Here is a 17807-nt window from a genome sequence, read left to right as displayed (position 1 = left end):
GAAAAGGCGACGTGATGAAATTAAAACCTACTACGAAATATTGACTGTACACGTAAGAAAGATGAGATTACTTTTTCTGTGCATACTCTGTTTGCAAATATGTGGTACTATACTTAATTTCTTTGACAGATTCGTTTTCGTCTTAACAGCTAAGGGGAAAAGTTAATATTTTCAAAATGGTAGCCAGTCCAAACGCTTTTTCATGGTTTCTGAGATTATTCTGGTAGTTAGAATGAGAGAAAAATACTCTTCCATGCCCAAGGGTAAAGAATAGGGAAATTCCACCATCAGGATTTTCAAATCAGGCAAAACCCTCAGGTGGAATTTCCCTATCCTACACCCCTGGACATGAAAGAGTCTTATAATACAGTATATATCTCTGTGTAGTTTGATGGCCATTGAGTTTACCTTTTTCAGTGGTTCAATTTGCTGCAGTGAACTGGTCAGTTGAACATTGAGTGTGCTGGACTCCCTACAAAACAAGTAGAATCATGGCCATGTCATGGGCCCTTTCACCAGGATCGTATGAAAATCAAATTTGATTTTTTTTACAGTTACCGCCATGTAACGATTTTCCACCACAATAAGTGCATAGTTTTGACACATGTTATGTATCAGTTAATTTTCTCACAGGACACTGAATGCAGGAATCATTATGAATAAAAATATATGTATATTGATATTTTTATCAAGTTTCTGTCTAGAAAGAGTGGAGCCATGTTAATCCAATAACCTTTGTCTTTAGCTAATATGGATTGTAAAATTCCTGGATAACTGGAACAGTTCTGAATTGATAAATACATTCCATTGGCTGGATAGTGGGACATCTGAGACTGAATAATCAATTGATTGATTAATGAGACTCGGATGGAACAATTATTTGTTATGGCACCATTGTGTCCAAGTCATTACCTTGAAAGTATGACCAACCAGAAATTGACATATTCTGGTAATACATAACAGTATAAAAATGATGCCAGAAATAAATGTACAGTTTCTTTTGACAGAAGCTCTCTTCACTAACAATTCTGGACCAACAACTCCAACAAGCTATTCCAAAACCCTGTTCTTCCATAACTATTACCAATATAGTCCTGACAATTTCTCATATAAACCGCCCAAAATCCCCTCCCCCCTCCGTATTATGTAACTACTACTATGTAGTCCTTATCACTTTATACACACACCCCATTATAATAACATACCTTTGTACTTGCTCCAACTTCTTACTCGTGTCTTCCACTGTCTTGCTTTGTGCGTCATGATGTAGATATTGGTCAAGGAAATACATAATCAATTTTTCCGAAATTTTCAAAATCAACCTTATTTTTATATTTCTTATTCAAAACAATATTCCAAGTTTGTGACAGCTTGACACACCTCAGAAGGTGATTTGAGTGTTTCACATAATCTACCCCCTTTTGGCTTTCTAAGAATTCATTTGACCTCCTTCAAGCACCAAATATTCTGACATGACAAACAAGAATTGTATATATAGTTATTATATAATTAAAATGTATGCTCAATAACAATTGCACATATGCTCATCCACTAATTTACCATATGATATGCATTGTACTGAGCCAATACTGAGTGCAAAAAAAAATACCTTCTTCTCCAGACATGTGCCAACTTTGATAATATTTTCACAAGCACTTTTCAGAAATTCAAAAATGTGGAAAACTTTATGACTGGTCATAACACAGACTAACATCATCAGACTCAAGGCTTTCATGTGGTGCAATCTAAACATACCTACTGGTTTGGACAGTTCTAATAATGGCCAGATGACACAGGACTGATATAATTGATAATTGATATAAAATTGATAGTTAAGATTTACCTCCCTTTGATCAGTTACTGATAAAATATTACACTCTTTGACAATTCTGAAGAAGGTCCCTGATGACTAATTTCAAAAGCATAGTATGTTAGGGACAGTCATGTTTCATCCATACAACATCAAATACCATGCAAAGGCAAGTTCAACATAGAAAAATCTTGGTAACTTGTGAGATTTTTGTCAAAGTTATGAGATTATATTTACTTATCTTCCGACATAGGTTATAAACACCATAGAACAGACATCACATTTTTAAAGTAAAAGACTTGTAGGATATACTGTAGGTAAATAGATAAGCTTACATAAAGAACAGTATAGGAAATATGTATAATTTAAGCCTGAAATAAAAGCATCTGCATTTTATGACTTTTTGGATAAAAAGGATATCTTCACACTTTGCTTTGTACTTCTTGATCAACAAGCTGAAACAAAAAGAAAATGTAGCAAATAGTAAATAAGACCTATAGTACAGAAAACTTGTAGAATAGATAATAACAATGTCATAGTGACTTGCCCTGTGGCTCTCTACATAAATACTGTCACGCAAGCATGTATATTGTGGTTGATATATTGTATTTAGTATTTTGTACGGAGTTTATTTTTTAGTTTAGTGTATATGTTGTCATTTATAACCAGGGTAAGTAACCTTAATAGTCAGACATTGTTTGGCGGAAATGCGTCACGAGTAGGCGTGCACGGGGTGAGCTGTTTACAGACATTGTTTCTGTGGCTTGTGTACCTGGTATGTATTATCGAAATATTACGGCATGTGGAACAGGCACAGAATACAGACTGTGGTAAGTGTACTTTCACTCTTTCTCTGTTCTGTTTTAGTCGGTATTATTGTATTGTACCGTTTTATTATCGGGTCAAACAATCTAGGTATCTGTGCGCTCCAGTCAGCCGTGACCATTGTTTAGCGTTAAGGTAGGAATGTGTTGTATTTATGTTATTTTTATGCTAGATTTCATATGTTGTGGATGTATTAGCATCATATATTGACTATATGAATATACTTGATTGCTGTATATGAAATTATCTAGTTTGTTTCATATGATTTACCTATTCATAAATCTATGGAAGCCCAGTTCTATTGTTCCAGTGTAGTGGTACGCGCTCGGGTGGAACATGTATGGAAGCCTTGAGGTATCATTTTGCGGATTGTACGTTTTTGTGTTATTTCGTGTATAAATTGGATAGTTTACATTATCGTTAATTAAATAGGGTACATTGGATTATTATTCAAGACTTAGGCTATGCGTTAGAAAAGTATGAAAACTTGAGTGATAAGGTAAACTATGTTTGTCGCATGACTGGTTAGCAGTCTCAACAAGTGAGTCAGGACCAGGCAGGTGTTCCCACCCATATTGCTACTTGAGCATCAGGACCGACCAAGAGGGTTATCTTTCACCAGTGTCTAGGTCAGCGAAGGGGCTATGTCTGGAGATCATCATGGAGGCCAAGGTCGGCGACTTTATTAGCCACTGTTCTTCATAGAACCAATCAACCATTGTGTGCTGTCGTGTCATGGACACTAGTGCGTTTACCTAGCAAGGTGTATACAAGCATGGTACTGCTTGAAGATATTGGCTCTGGATTGAGCTGGGTCATGAGTCAGTGACTGTTATGGGAACTTTGTTGTGGTTCCTGGGAACTTTGGTACTTATCATCGTCGTGGCCGTGTGAAGCTACATAGACAATTTATTACTTTGTTGGAGAGAGTGTGTGAGATTGTGAGGGTGCATGGGATATATTTAATGCTTATATGTTTTTCATTGTGAATAAACATCATCATAGTTTTGTAATCCATTCTCTCGGTCTTTCTTTTCCCCGATCAACAACCGACGCTTGTTCCACGTTAACAAATACAAATACTTGATTTACCCAGCAGAACAGATACTATAGGAAGGTGTTGCTCATGAAACAAATGTCCTTACATATACAACCGCAGTTTGTTACAGAATATGACTGGTCAACAGCGCCTAGGAATAGCAACAGTGACCTTTACCTTGATTACTGTATTCTCACGCTTGACTATTCTATGAAGTCTATACAAGATCCATAAAGATATGAAGCTGCTAGATCTAGTTTGTCAAATGTAGCAGCCTACCAGAAATTACAATCTAAAAGATGACCTTGACCTTTACTTAGAACAGCATTCAACATATTACTTTACTAAATCATTGTACCAAATGTAAACTTGATGATTAAATGAACAAACATATATATTGACTTACTCAGTAGAGATGACCTTCTTCTTCAAAGTGCTATAATTCAGGGAATGTTCTTGTTGCAGTTTTTGGAGTTCCTAAAAACGAAGTTGTATAATGAGCATTGAAAAACCATATATAAAACCCTTAAGAATATATCAAGAGGCCCAGAGCGCCTGTATCGCTCACCTGGATATGTAAGCAATCATGGCAAAATATTCTCCAAATGAGATCCAAGGGAATATGCCAAACCCCAAGGCCAATCCTTGTAGCATATCTGTATTAGATTTTTCATGTCCAGCAATTTTACGTATGGTTATGGGGTGGAGATCTAAACTGTTTCCAAGCTGTGACTCAGAAACTAGGGTTTTGGCTAGACACCAGGATCAATTCTAATATCATGACTGCATTTGTCTCTTTTTACCCAGCATTTGTATATATAGTTTTGGGGTGGGGATCTCAACCCTTTCAAAGTTATGACACAGGGGTTAAGTCTGCAAGGGTGAAGCAGACCCTGGGGTCAATTCTAATATCATAACTACATTCGTCTCTTTATGCCATGCAACAATTGTATATATAGTTTTGGGGTGGGGATCTTGACCATTTCGAAATTATGGCCCAGGGTTAAGTATCCAAGGGTGGGGTAGTCCCCAAGGCCATCCTGGAAGCATATGTGCATTCATCTCTTTATACTCAGCAATTGTATATATGGTTATAGGGTGGTGATCTCAACTGTTTCCAAGCTGTGACTAAGAAACTAGGTCCCTAGGGGTCGGTCAGACCCCAGGGTCTATTCTAATATCATGACTGCATTCGTCTCTTTATGCAATGCAACAATTGTATATATAGTTTTGGGGTGGGGATCTCAACTGTTTCAAAGTTATGGCCCAGGGACTATGCCTATAAGGGTGGGGCCAGACCCTAGAGCCATCCTGGAAGCAAAAATAGCCCCGTCCCTCAGCCCCCTGGGGGTCAGCCTCACCATTTGTACAATTTTGAATCTCCACCACCTAGGGATGCTTCCAGTCAAATATGGTTGATATCTGTCTCTTAGTTCCAGAGAAGATGTCGCTTAAAGCAATATAGCCAAATAACCCTTTTTGGCCCCGCCCCTCAGCCCCCTGGGGAGTCAGCCCCACCATTTGTACAATTTTGAATCCCTGCCTCCCATGAATGCTTTTGATTAAATATGATTGATATCCAGTACATAGTTCTACAGAAGTCGTTTGTAGCAATATAGCCAAATTGCCCCCTTTTGGCCCCGCCCCTCAGCCCCACCATTTGTACAATTTTGAATCCCCACCACCTAGGGATGCTTCCAGTCAAATATGGTTGATATCCATCTCTTAGTTCCAGAGAAGAAGTCGCTTAAAGCAATAAAGCCAAATTGCCCACTTTTAGCCCCGCCCCTCAGTCTCCTGGGGATCAGCCCCACCATTTGTACAATTTTGAATCCCCACCACCTAGAGATGCTTCCAGGCAAATATGGTTGATATCCATCCCTTTGTTCCAGAGAAGAAGTCGCTTAAAGCAATAAAGCCAAATTGCCCCCTTTTAGCCCTGTCCCTAAGCCCCCTGGGGGTCAGCCCCACCATTTGTACAATTTTGAATCCCCACCACCTAGGGATGCTTCCAGCCAATTTAGTTAAATTCCAATCAGTGGTTAAGTAGAAGAAGTCGTTTACAGAAATTGTTGACGGACGACGACAGACGCCACGGTCTGGCATAAGCTCACCATGGTCCTTCGGACCAGGTGAGCCAATAAAACCGATTGTTCCTTGCTCATTAATTATAATCATAACCTGATAATTTTACTGAAACTACAACATGATAACCTTTTTAAGGCCATTACTTGAGGAATGAAGTGTATATTTTTCATTGTCATATTGCAGATATTAATATAACAGGCAGGGTTAGACACTAGCTTTATTTGCTTGGTAGTCCATAGGACTGAATGAATAGATTATTTACTAGTCAATGTGACTAGTCCAAGATTTCTTGATAAGGAAAAATATTGCGATCTACAGCACAAAATCATCAAAAGTAATTTACTGTAGGAGACTTAAAATAACAACTGCCATAAAAATATGATATAGTTTTAGGAATATTTTGACAATCATCATGCAATATATCTTATTTTTAGCCAGTTTTCAAAATTTCAAAAAGAAATATTCTTATTTTATAATCATATTTTCACAAGTCCAAAGGACCAGTTAGGTTAGGTGATTCACTAGTCCTTGCTGAAATCTACTAGTCCAGGACTCAGCGGACTAGTGATAGTGTTGACTGACCCCTGACAGGTGACCTGGGTAGTTGTAAGGCTAGCAGAACTTTATTTCAGGCTAGTGGATTATTAGTGTCTATTAGCCCTGAGCTAATATCTTGAATCCCCCCTGCATACATTGTACATATATTGCATTATTATGATTAATTCAGTTTCATCATAAACCTGTCTGAAAGACACAGTTTCATTACATGTCTATAACCCTGGCATGACAATGCAATACAATTGTAATTCCCTATGTTTAAAGGCTCTATATGATGTGCCACTTTTTGGATGATACCAGTAGACTAGTTTCATCCTCTGATTTATATCAAGGAATTATGCAGTAACACAACAAAGTTGACTAGCTTTGAAGTCTGCATGCATGGTGTCATGGAAACCCTTGGATCATTTGGATTTAAATTCAGTCAATGCTGTATTTATACCTGTTTGAGAACCTTGCATTGATCACACCAGATATTCTCATTCTCTGTAGAGGTGACAAACTCAAAGTCAAGACCGTGCAGGTCAGCAAGTGCATGGTCTCCTCCAACATCCATGGGGGCTGACCCCCCACTCTCTGCATCCATACTCTCTTTCTATCGCTCCCGCTTCACTAACAAGATCAGCACATGTTTACATTGTTGGTCTGTTCTTCAACTGTAACAAATTGAAAATAGAGCTAAATAATAATTATTTACATTAATTATAGGTGTAAAAGGATTTTGGATATGCATATCAAACAAATGAATTAAAAAAAGACTGTATAGGAACATAATGCAAACAACAAAGAAGGTCATAAGAAAATAAGTGTTTTGGAAGTATAATTCAACTGATACAATGAATGTATTTTTCCGAATGATTATTAATGTAAGAAAATAGTTGTTTTGTTTTTGTCTGGTTAAAAGTCGAAAGACATGCTGATTTTAGATTTTAGTTCAATTCGTGCGTTGTGTTGACTGAAATATCAAGGTAAACACTAGCATGCCAACAAGGAGTGTTATGTTCAGAGTTGCAAATATGTTATTATGACAGTTCTTACTTTCATATTTCGGACACGATTCAGGAGCAATGATGTGGCTGAGCATTGCATCATCGTTTTGGTTTGGCAATAGTAAACAATATGGTTATGTATTTTAGCGTCTATATAGTCAAGACAAAATATGATAACTCACAATTCAATCGACGAACAATTGTAAAGAATAAAACATCACTATTACCGTCTTTTTCTTTGGCCTCTCACGAGGTAAAAATTTCCTCGTCAAATTTACCGGAAGTAAATACTCGCTAAACGTCAACATCGTCTGTACGTTTGAATTTTATGTCGTTCGGAAGTCATCGGTTCTTCTACTGATATTCCCGCCAAATTACAAATATCGCTAAATCAGAATGGGGATACGGCGATTCGAAATTTTGTAAAAGATTGTACTTATTTGGGTTTTTTTTTGAAAGAGGATGATTTGTTCACTCCTTCAAAAAGCTCCACCATTTGTCATTCTGTGCCAACTCCTGGCCAATTTCATATGTTACCAGATACGTATACAGCCCGGCAGTATAGTATAAAACATTAGTAGTATTTAGATATCATGATACGTCTATGATTTTAATTCCCATTGATGATCCATGATGTACATAAAACAAATGTATAATATCAGAGACGTATATATTGTAATATATACGTCTCTGATAATATGTAGAATTTGTGAATATGGAGCGCTGCTTGAACAATCAACAAAACTAATATTAAGGACTTACAACCATGGCACACTCCATAATCGATTTCTGAATGAGTGGTATGGCAAAGTAAAATTCGTCCCCAAATGGAAAATTTTGTTTTCTAGAACGTCTCAGGAGCCATTTCCCACGTCCTGATGTCTGTTTTTCGTGGATCCAGTGTAATTCTGAAGATTAACCGTCGGTACTGCTTTGTACACCCTCCATACATACATTGTCTGGTTTTTACCTATGTATACTATATATTCAAAACTCAAACTCCACTTTATAGTATCAGCAAGAAAAAAAACCGTCATGAAAACCTATACTTGTCAAAATAATGTGCAAGCCCGGGCTTATTGGCTTACATGGTACCTACGCGCCTGTATGATGTTTGCATTATGTCACTATCATAAAAAAAAACATTGTATTGAATTGTATTGTATTACATTGTAGAATTTTTGTGTTTGAGTTTTGTGTGTTTTGCAAATATATTTAAACATGTTTCTTAAGATCTCCTCTGCGATCATTTGTTCTTTTAACATTAGACACGGATCAAGCCTATACGAATAAGTTAATCAGTCTCCGGAACCTGGATACAAGCGAGGAACTGTTTTCTTCGTCGTTAAAACATACTTTTTATCCGAAATCAAATTTCGACGGCTAAAAAGAGGGGGTCTGGATCCCCTAGATCCCTTCCCTTGATCCGCTTATATAATCAACAGTGGCCGGCGACTGATTATATCATTTCCGAATTCCATCCGGTCATATTTGTCCCCACCCCTGGTTATATGCCCCTCTTCTTCTCCACAGTCACAATGATTTATGTTCAGACGAATAAGGATCAAATGAGTTCCCATTTCATATGACGTTACGAAACAATTCTAAAAGTTTTTTTCATCTTTTAGTGATATCGTTTTACGATTCCATACCAAAATCAATGTTTAAAACAAAGAAATATATTTTTAAAAGATAAGAGATTTCTATTTATACAAACATTATGGCTAGTATTGAAGAGTTAGACAGCTCACAATAAATTCAATTTTTGATGGTATTTCGGATGATGTATGTGCATGGTACGTTTCCATCCCATATATTGTATGGGTTGCCGTTTATATCAAAATTGTACAGAGGTAATTTCAGTATGGGACGCTACCAACTTCCGTAAAACCAAATTCGTGATTTCGTTAACCCCTACGAAAATGAATGACCCAGATGTACACGAGTTACTTCCCCTCAAGTTTAACCGTCAAGTATACCAATGCTGAAAATGCACGGCCAGACCGGGGACCCTCCCAAATTTAGATGGACGCGCTACCAATTGAGCTACCTGGTCGCCGACGATCTATCCAGTCCAGTTCCGCTACATTCCTCCCTCTTTTTCTAAGTCTTCGCCCCCGAAGACACAACTATTTACAACCCAGGTTCGGGTATCCCCTTGTCAAGCGTACAACCAATACTTGAAACAAGGGTTGGTCACAGGCACCACCGTAACAAGAGAAGGACAAATGCACGGCCAGACCACAGGGACTTGACACGTTCCTATGACACAGAATGAAAAAAACACCCCATGGTCCGACCCCCAGATCACTTATTATTTACAAGTCATTGGAACGTGTCAAGTCCCTGTGGACCAGACCGGGATCCCATCCCTGGACCCTCCGAACTCTAGTACTAATATTAATATCCGGCATCCTCTGTCCCGGCCGGAGCTCTGACGACGCAATATATAAAAAAAAATTCTCGTCGTCAGAAAGCTACGTTATCGCAGCTATCCGAACTCTAGACGGACGCCAGTTGAGCTGCCGATGACCCAGTTTCGCTACACATACATATACACGAAAGGTACAATTGTGCGTTAAACACACTGACACATCACTATACAGGTTGTAAGTTTACAAATATGACACGTGAAACCAATTAAAGTAGAATGTCGTAAAACACTCCACACATTGTGACCCTCACTATCACACAATAAGTCACATGTAAAAGTAGAATAGGATGAACATTTATTTCAGAATATATTTGATTATTGTGATTCTTAAAATTCGTAAGGGTCATTTAAAGAATATATCCCAATTTAAATAATCACTTACATAGTAATCACACAAATTTTTATATAAAACTTTACATGGTACAATATTAATACAAGATCCAGAATGTATGAAAGCAGAGGCCCAAACTTCAAAATGTATATCCATGTCTCATTTAACAAATATACATCAGTATCAATGGTGTTCGAAGATTCTACGCGATTTGAAATGTGGAAGCAGGACTGCTTATATAACTAATAACAAGGACAAAATCATACAAACGTTTTATTTCATTTGTTATTACTATCGACATAACTACAAAACCGATATAAAATACCCGTAATTTGAAAATCCAAATATGAACGCACGTAATTGAAGGTTCCTGAGGCAATGAAAGAAAAGGGTATTTTCACGATTTTACCTGATCTTGATGGTTCACCAAGTAAAAAAGGTTTGTAACAATTATTTATTACAAAGTTTTGTGTTGTACAAATTGTATGCATACCATAACATCTAAAGCTTGATATGTATTTGAAAGTATCCTCCTAAATGGCAATGGTTTTCCAATACATCGGACAGTTTTCATTATGGCTAACAATACCTACAACGTAATTTCGATTGACAATATCAAGATCCATATGGCTTGCTATTTTACACAAAATGTCAATATTAGTCAATATATAACTGGCTATTCCGAATCATCATCTGTTTCACTTGGTTTAAGAAATACGTTGCAGTAGTCGGGCGCAGTGGATAGCGCACTCGCCTTTCACCAAATCGGCCGGGGTTCGACTCCCTGATTGGGCGTGAGCAGTATTGGTCACCTGACCGACTACGTTCGTGTTCTCCAGGTACTCTGGTTTCTTCCGACATTAAAAACCCCAACGCGCAAACATCCGCACCAGCAAGAGTGATTAACATAAGTAAATAAACTCATTTAATTTTTGTTGTAAAATATGTTTTCTTTATAGTATACTTATGTTATAGCGTGATATGTAAATGTGTGTTCCTCCTACACAAAGGGAATGTTTCATCTGATACATCCTCTTCCGCGTCACTTAAAGATTATTCGTCATAACTGTGAACAAATTATAAATAGGAATAATTAGTAGATTCGGCTACCCGTAAATACTGAAAAAGGAAGCACTTTTCCTATCTCCCTAGTTCATTGAAACTACCCAGAGTGTCTTTTTGGAATCGTAAGGATTGGTTTACAGAAAATCGGCAAAATAGCATTAACACTACCATAGAGCTAAACGGATATTAACTTCTCTGAAAACAGACATATAAAAATAGACATATTGTCATTGTGATCACGATCTGTGATAACAGCCGTGTTCTTAACGATATAGGCCCAATGATACGACACTGGTTTACAGGCACACGTTAACTTAATGGGTAAATTGCACTGGAGCTTGAAACACTATATACAACCGTTTACCTGTACTTGTCTTTTTCGTTAAAACAAAGTGAGGTTTAACCAAACTATTCAGAATGTATTAGAAAAATGTCAAATGTATATATGTTAATGTTAATGATAGAGTCTACCAAGTCTGAATGTTATCTGGAAAAAAATCGACAAATTCCCGAACTATTCACATAATGTTTAAAATCCTGATATCAATTTTGTTATAAACTATATTTTTTGTCCAATTATAACTGGAATCATCCTTTTACATCCATGAATGTACCTTCCATTTAGGAATAAAATGGCAATATAACAATAACAATGGGTTCATTACACTAATACACAACATATAATGTGGTGCTCACAAGACCACAAAGGAGGACAACTCAATAAATAAATGTCGGCAACCTATTTTAACTGTTGGACCAACAATTCTGATATTCATACAGAACTACGTTAGCGGGTGGTAAACTCGACTGCATTTCAAGGAAATCAGATGGACAGAGCAAGACTAGTGGCCTAGACAAGCTTGTAATGCTACACAAAGGGCAGTAACTCTGGAAATACTAATCGGGAACTTGTTTCTGGGTTTTACCTCAACACAACAGCCAAGGTCATATGATGACAATGTCAGAGAATGATGGGGCTGCTCAAGTGCCACTTAAAGTGCCATTTTACTAAATTGACATAGCCTGCATGGACAGGCATGTAGCATGACGTTTCACCCGGTCACATTATACTTACAACTTAAAACTACATGTAGTTTCCATCCACACTCATTTAAAGCTGAATACCAAGCAGAGCAGTGAGCATGAATCGTTTGGATTGTGCATTGTGCCATTCTTGCATTAAAACCCCCAAATCCCCCTCGCTTGGCGACCACTCCACACCAAGACCAAAAAGGTGGCTGCTGCCTCGGTTAGAACGATAGGAGACAAAACGGTAGTAATAAAGGAGAGAAATCAGAAAGATCCGAAATGTTTCAGTGGTCGCAGTAGTCCGAATTACTCTGACGTGTTATCGACTTAAACGTCGGAATAATCGGACTATTGTCGCAGCAGATTTATTTATTTATAACTTTCTACTTATTTTATCGCAGTCGTATCCCTAATAGTAGAGAGCACAAAATCCGCACGGCTTTCCAACATCAATTGCCCCTTCCACATCATGCAATGGTAACAGCAGGTAAAGTATATATCTGAAACACATGCAAATATGTGTACATTTAATAAGTTTACTGTGTAGACTTGCTATACCATCCGGTTCCTAGTTTTTGAACCGAATTGTCTTGTCTAAGTTACATTGGAGGGTTTAAAAACTCTAGTTTAGCTAACATATGCTATTGACAACAAAAAACAAGCTAATATGATTGGACCTTAGTAATCACAACTTATTTCGTCGTCAGACATCAAAGTTATTAAAATTACATGTCTCATTTACTTTCGTTGTGATTCAAGGTTCATACAGACAGTCTGAAAGATATTCAGTTTAAAACTGCTATTCTAGAGTAGAGATACAAGGTATAGTATCATTTAAGAGAAGTATTGTAATTTCTAATGACAAGGATCTACATTATAATACACACTCTAATTACATGTAACTAGTATTTTCCAAAGAAGTGTGAGTTCGTGATCAATGTCATTTTCCGTGTAATGTAGTTTACTAAAAAGAAATAATTTTAGATTTCTTGATACAGCATGCACTAGAGTTTCTAATCTAGGATGTAAAAAGTACGTCATAAAACTACCACCATTATCACAGTTATACGTGGGTGGAGTACCGATGCTTACTGATTGAGTGGGCGTTCAGTGACATCTTGTGACTAACATGTGTCTAACCATTCCGGTTCAGTAATCATTATGATAGGCTGAACAAGGCGGCGGTATCTCCTCACCATCCTCATATACCTAGCTGTGTATACCCTGGTAACACAAGTGCATAATCGTTCAATCATTTCACAGAAATATACCAAGTCGTAACCATAAGTTAAGAAGAAAATTCTTCCTTTCATTTTCTTTATTCGTCCAAGCATAAAAAATGTTGGTGTCCAGTTTGTAATTAATATTTGCTATTCCATATATATGTATGTAACCGGTTTTCGTTCATACCGGCATGAACATTGAACAAATGCCGTCCAATCCTTTAATTTACATTCTAAATGTTTAGCTATTACACATATATTGACGTAAATAATGTTTATTTTTAATGTTTAAGTGTCTGTGTCGTCAGTGAAAACGAGATTCATTAGGGCAAAATAACGTCACTAAAATGTTTGCTTCTAACGGGTTGGTTTGGTTTGGTTTAATTTTGTTTAACGTCCTATTAACAGCTAAGGTCATTTAAGGACGTGCCTCCATGTGTGTAGTGTATGCGTGCTTGCGTGTGTGTAGGCAGGAGACAAGGTATGTTGGTTTGTTTGCTTCCTTGTGATAGCGCGGATCTGATGCCGACTTTAAACTGCTATATCACTGATATACCATGCCGAAGGCACACAGCACAACATTCCGTCCGATCACATTATACTGACAACGGGTTAATCACGGCGTGAAGAGAAACTCCTAAATGACCCTGATCCAATGGTGTTCATAGCCCTTTGAACGAAATTTATTATGATAATGCTTATAGAGGAACTTGCCATGGAAATTTACTTATATATAGATATACTGTATACAACGTAGATTGTATGGGACTAAATAAGGAAGCAGGATTATTACGTATTCTGAAACAGGATCCACTGGTGGTTTTCAGTAGAAAATCCCATTGCACAGGGACATGTCACATAAATTCATTTATTGTGACACCCATTTATGTGACATGTCCCTGAGAGCAACGGTGACTAGAAATATCATCCAGTACTGTGACATTTGAACGATGTTCAATTCTCAAACATTGTTTACATCAAATTACCCAACTAGAAACTGCCTGTGTCTTTGATAGTGTGCGCCTCCCTAGACAGCGCACTCGTATTACCCAGTGTGATGTCGTGTAAACTTGCTGAGCGTTCGACTTTGAGACGTTGACAGACATTGGAGAGACTTCGCCCACTATACATGAAAACGGAAATCAACTGTCTATTTTTAAACAAATTTTAGTTGTTATAGAACTAATAAACTAATCAGCCTCCCACCAATAGAAAAATCTGATGGTAATTGACCGGAAATGACGAGAATCATTTTTGCGGACGTGACGTATTTCAAGAGTGTCATATCAGTGTTTTCATCTATACTACACATCAAACAATATGGGATTAACTGCTTGAATTACACATTTCCTGGAGGTTTCAATGATCTGTAAAATTTGTTGAGTACAATTTGCCACACGATACAAGACCCAGAGGTAGTTTCCGCCGTTCGCACTTATCCCGGCGGTGCTTGACCCTTGCGGTTAGACGATGGTTACCCACAAACCACACAATAGACAGATGATGTATACTAGGTCGTACCGAGTGTCTGCAGTGTAGCGTAGCCACAGTCGACTCGCTGTATCTACCAGCAAGCTGTAAGCCTTTGTGAAGTTCATTTCGAAGTTATTCAAAGAATATGTAATTATATATCGATCAAAACAAACCCATTAAGATTGGGTTTGTCGTGAAGTAATATGATGATACGAAGACCCGTTAACAACCTTTGTCCGAGAATTCAAATTGAACCATGTGATCAATATTGTTAGCTGTCAAATACGTAATTTTACTTATAAACAGTTCAGAGTTAATGAAATTTTCATTTCGGGAGAAATCCTAGTTTGCTGTCAGGGAGCTGGTGTAAGATCAATTATATACATACCACAAGACATGCAGTATCATTGCTCTCAATGCATTGATGTCCATCTTTGCCTGAGACCATTCTTAGTCACGCCGCGTGGTGCAGACTCTCAGCCTTTTCTTCAATACCTAGTTAGACAACCATTCACGGTCGGCGATTTTATATCGACACACGTAACGAGCAGAATTTGAGTTTTTTTCCAAACGAGCACCTTTACGGGTTTTTTCAAAACCTAATTTGACTTGGCATTGGAATTCGACAGTTTTATCAGTGGTAGATTTATACATCATAACATTTAAGCCATATTTTATGACCATGGTCTAACACTTATGAATTAATTCGAAAGTAAGCACTTTCCAAGCTAAGACGAGTTCTACTTCACGATGTACCGTTACTTTTAGTCCGACTACGTTACTTTTATGTTAAACTTAGTATAATCATTTTCCCATATCTTATCTGTATCCCCCTGATGATCTCTCATAATAATCAGTATAACGTCCAAATCGTAGCTCTACGATACATTTTTGGTATAAAAGCACGAAAAAAGAAATATTTGTAACATTTTGAGAATATGCCGATGATAACTTACCTAAAATAAAAAGGTCTTGAACGTAAGCCTGTCTCTCAATAGGCAGGATATTCATTCCGAAATGTGTCTGCGGCTTATTTTCGAGGTCAAGACGGGTACTTTTCAAATCGCTTAATTTGTGTGAATACTCGTTTTTTGTTATCTGGATGCATGTTAGTTGTGTAATAGTGGCTGATCAAATTTTCGCGAAATCTTTCAACTTTAAATAAAGTCTTACTGTTTACCACTAAAATAAACATTCGCGGGATATTAATAACTTACTGAACCCGTAGTCTAGCACTAAAATACATCTGTAAATAGTACCTGTAGACTTTACCGCCAAAACAAATATATCGCGAGATATCAATAAGTTACTGAACCCGTAGTATTACGCTAAAATACATCTATATCTAGTTTCTGTAGTCTTAACCGCTAAAATAAATACCTCGCGCAATATCAATGATTTACAGTAACCGGGAATAATCTTGTTTTAGCGGTAGACAAGGGGTATTGTCTATTAAAAGGTAGACTATGGGTGTTATTTATTTAAACGTTAGACTAAGAACCATAGTCTACTACTACATTTAATATCTTGCGAAATGTCAATGATATATAGTACCGTACGGTAAAATCTATCATAACGGTAGAAACATCAATGATTTACAGCATCCGTAGTCTAATGTTCCTCCCTGTTCGTATGTATCACACTTTCGTGACATAGATGCTGATTATATCAAATGATCTCTTCTTAGCTAAACACAATGTATTTATTACTATTAAAAACGATTGATCTATAAGTGCCTTCTGTTTAGGAAACTAACGACATATAGCGCTGACGCACTTCCTGGTGCCCTAGCCTTAGACGGGGACTCCGACCAATCACTTACGCTCTCATCCTCTATACTCAAGATGTTACGCTCCCCTGCGCTCTCTAGCGTAAGTGAGTGTAACACCATAGTGCATTCGAAAGTCTCAAAAATTACCAGGCACATCCACTTCACAGTACTTATTTATACATTCATCAACATTCAAGATCGGCGAAAAAAGTCACAAATGAAATATCAAATCAACAAATGAGTGTGGAAAGGCAACTGCGTTGTGACAATGTCAAACAGGATATGCGCACACTCACTTCCTGACTATGCCAACACTGTCCTGGAGCATGACATTTCCACAGAGATTCTTGTCGCCATACGGTGACCTATGTTTGAATATTTCATATTTATTTAAGTAAAAATAAATATACGTATGAGAGGGTCGAGTTATGAAACCTAAATAAATACTAAATGATAATGGGGAATATCGCCATGTATTACTGAGCGTGTCACAACTCACTCGTCCTGATCCTCATGTCACAGCTCAATGTAGAATTGTCTAATTTAGTAACATTTGACAAAAATAATGACAGACACATTTCGTATGGTCTCCGTGATACAAAACAATACTCGACATTTTCAGTGTTGTGTTAACCTGCGAGTCATAAGTGAAGTACATTTATTATCAATTTTTGGAAATTCATTAATTTTACAATGATTTTAATTCGCTGCTTTCCAGAACTTGGTAGGAAAATAAATACTACATTCCGAGATATCATCTAATCACTGTCAAGTATCATCAACATTCAAAGGTTTCCGTTCACTTCTCGGCACAGACCTTATGTGATCGTAACCACCGGGACCTGATAATTTGTTACAGCTATAGTTGGACCTAAACTAAGGTGTTCCGAGTAATTTTATATGTTTTAGGGGTTTAGATCGGCCTTCGGTAAAAATGACACCCCCAGCGAATATATGATCATTGGGGTGTCATTTTCCGAAAGTTGATCTAAACCCCTAAAACATGTAAAATTACTCTGAACACCTTAGTTTAGCGGGTCCAAACATAGCTGTAACAAATTCTCAGGTCCCTGTGAACGCAACTCCAAGAAGTTCGAGACTGTGGCTCCTGGGCCCATACTCATGAAACCGTCTTATTATCAAGTATAGAATCTGAGCTCAAGTAAAATTTC

The 17807-nt window shown here is 37.4% G+C and overlaps 1 protein-coding gene across 3 annotated transcripts in view; it reads right to left on the bottom strand.

Annotated features, from left to right (window-relative positions):
* The window catches only part of LOC110446217, a 52198-nt gene extending 44585 nt beyond the window's left edge, over window positions 1-7613 (bottom strand). For 2 of the 3 annotated variants that reach the window (XM_021491254.1, XM_021491256.1), the window contains exons 1-6: window positions 7492-7581; window positions 6763-6976; window positions 4081-4151; window positions 2231-2265; window positions 1206-1266; window positions 409-472 (exon numbers count right to left, since the gene is read on the bottom strand). In XM_021491254.1, the coding sequence (XP_021346929.1) occupies window positions 409-472; window positions 1206-1266; window positions 2231-2265; window positions 4081-4151; window positions 6763-6906 (375 nt within the window). In that variant the 5' untranslated portion in view covers window positions 6907-6976; window positions 7492-7581. Of the gene's footprint in view, window positions 1-408; window positions 473-1205; window positions 1267-2230; window positions 2266-4080; window positions 4152-6762; window positions 6977-7491 lie in introns of all 3 variants that reach the window. The other variant, XM_021491255.1, reaches the window with a different exon arrangement.
* Between the last annotated feature and the right edge of the window lie 10194 nt (window positions 7614-17807).

This window comes from Mizuhopecten yessoensis, unplaced genomic scaffold (assembly GCF_002113885.1).
Source record: "Mizuhopecten yessoensis strain PY_sf001 unplaced genomic scaffold, ASM211388v2 scaffold2641, whole genome shotgun sequence".
Taxonomy (NCBI): Eukaryota; Metazoa; Mollusca; class Bivalvia; order Pectinida; family Pectinidae; genus Mizuhopecten; species Mizuhopecten yessoensis.
Note: the sequence above shows the minus strand (reverse complement) of the source record. Positions and strands in the feature narration are given on the sequence as shown.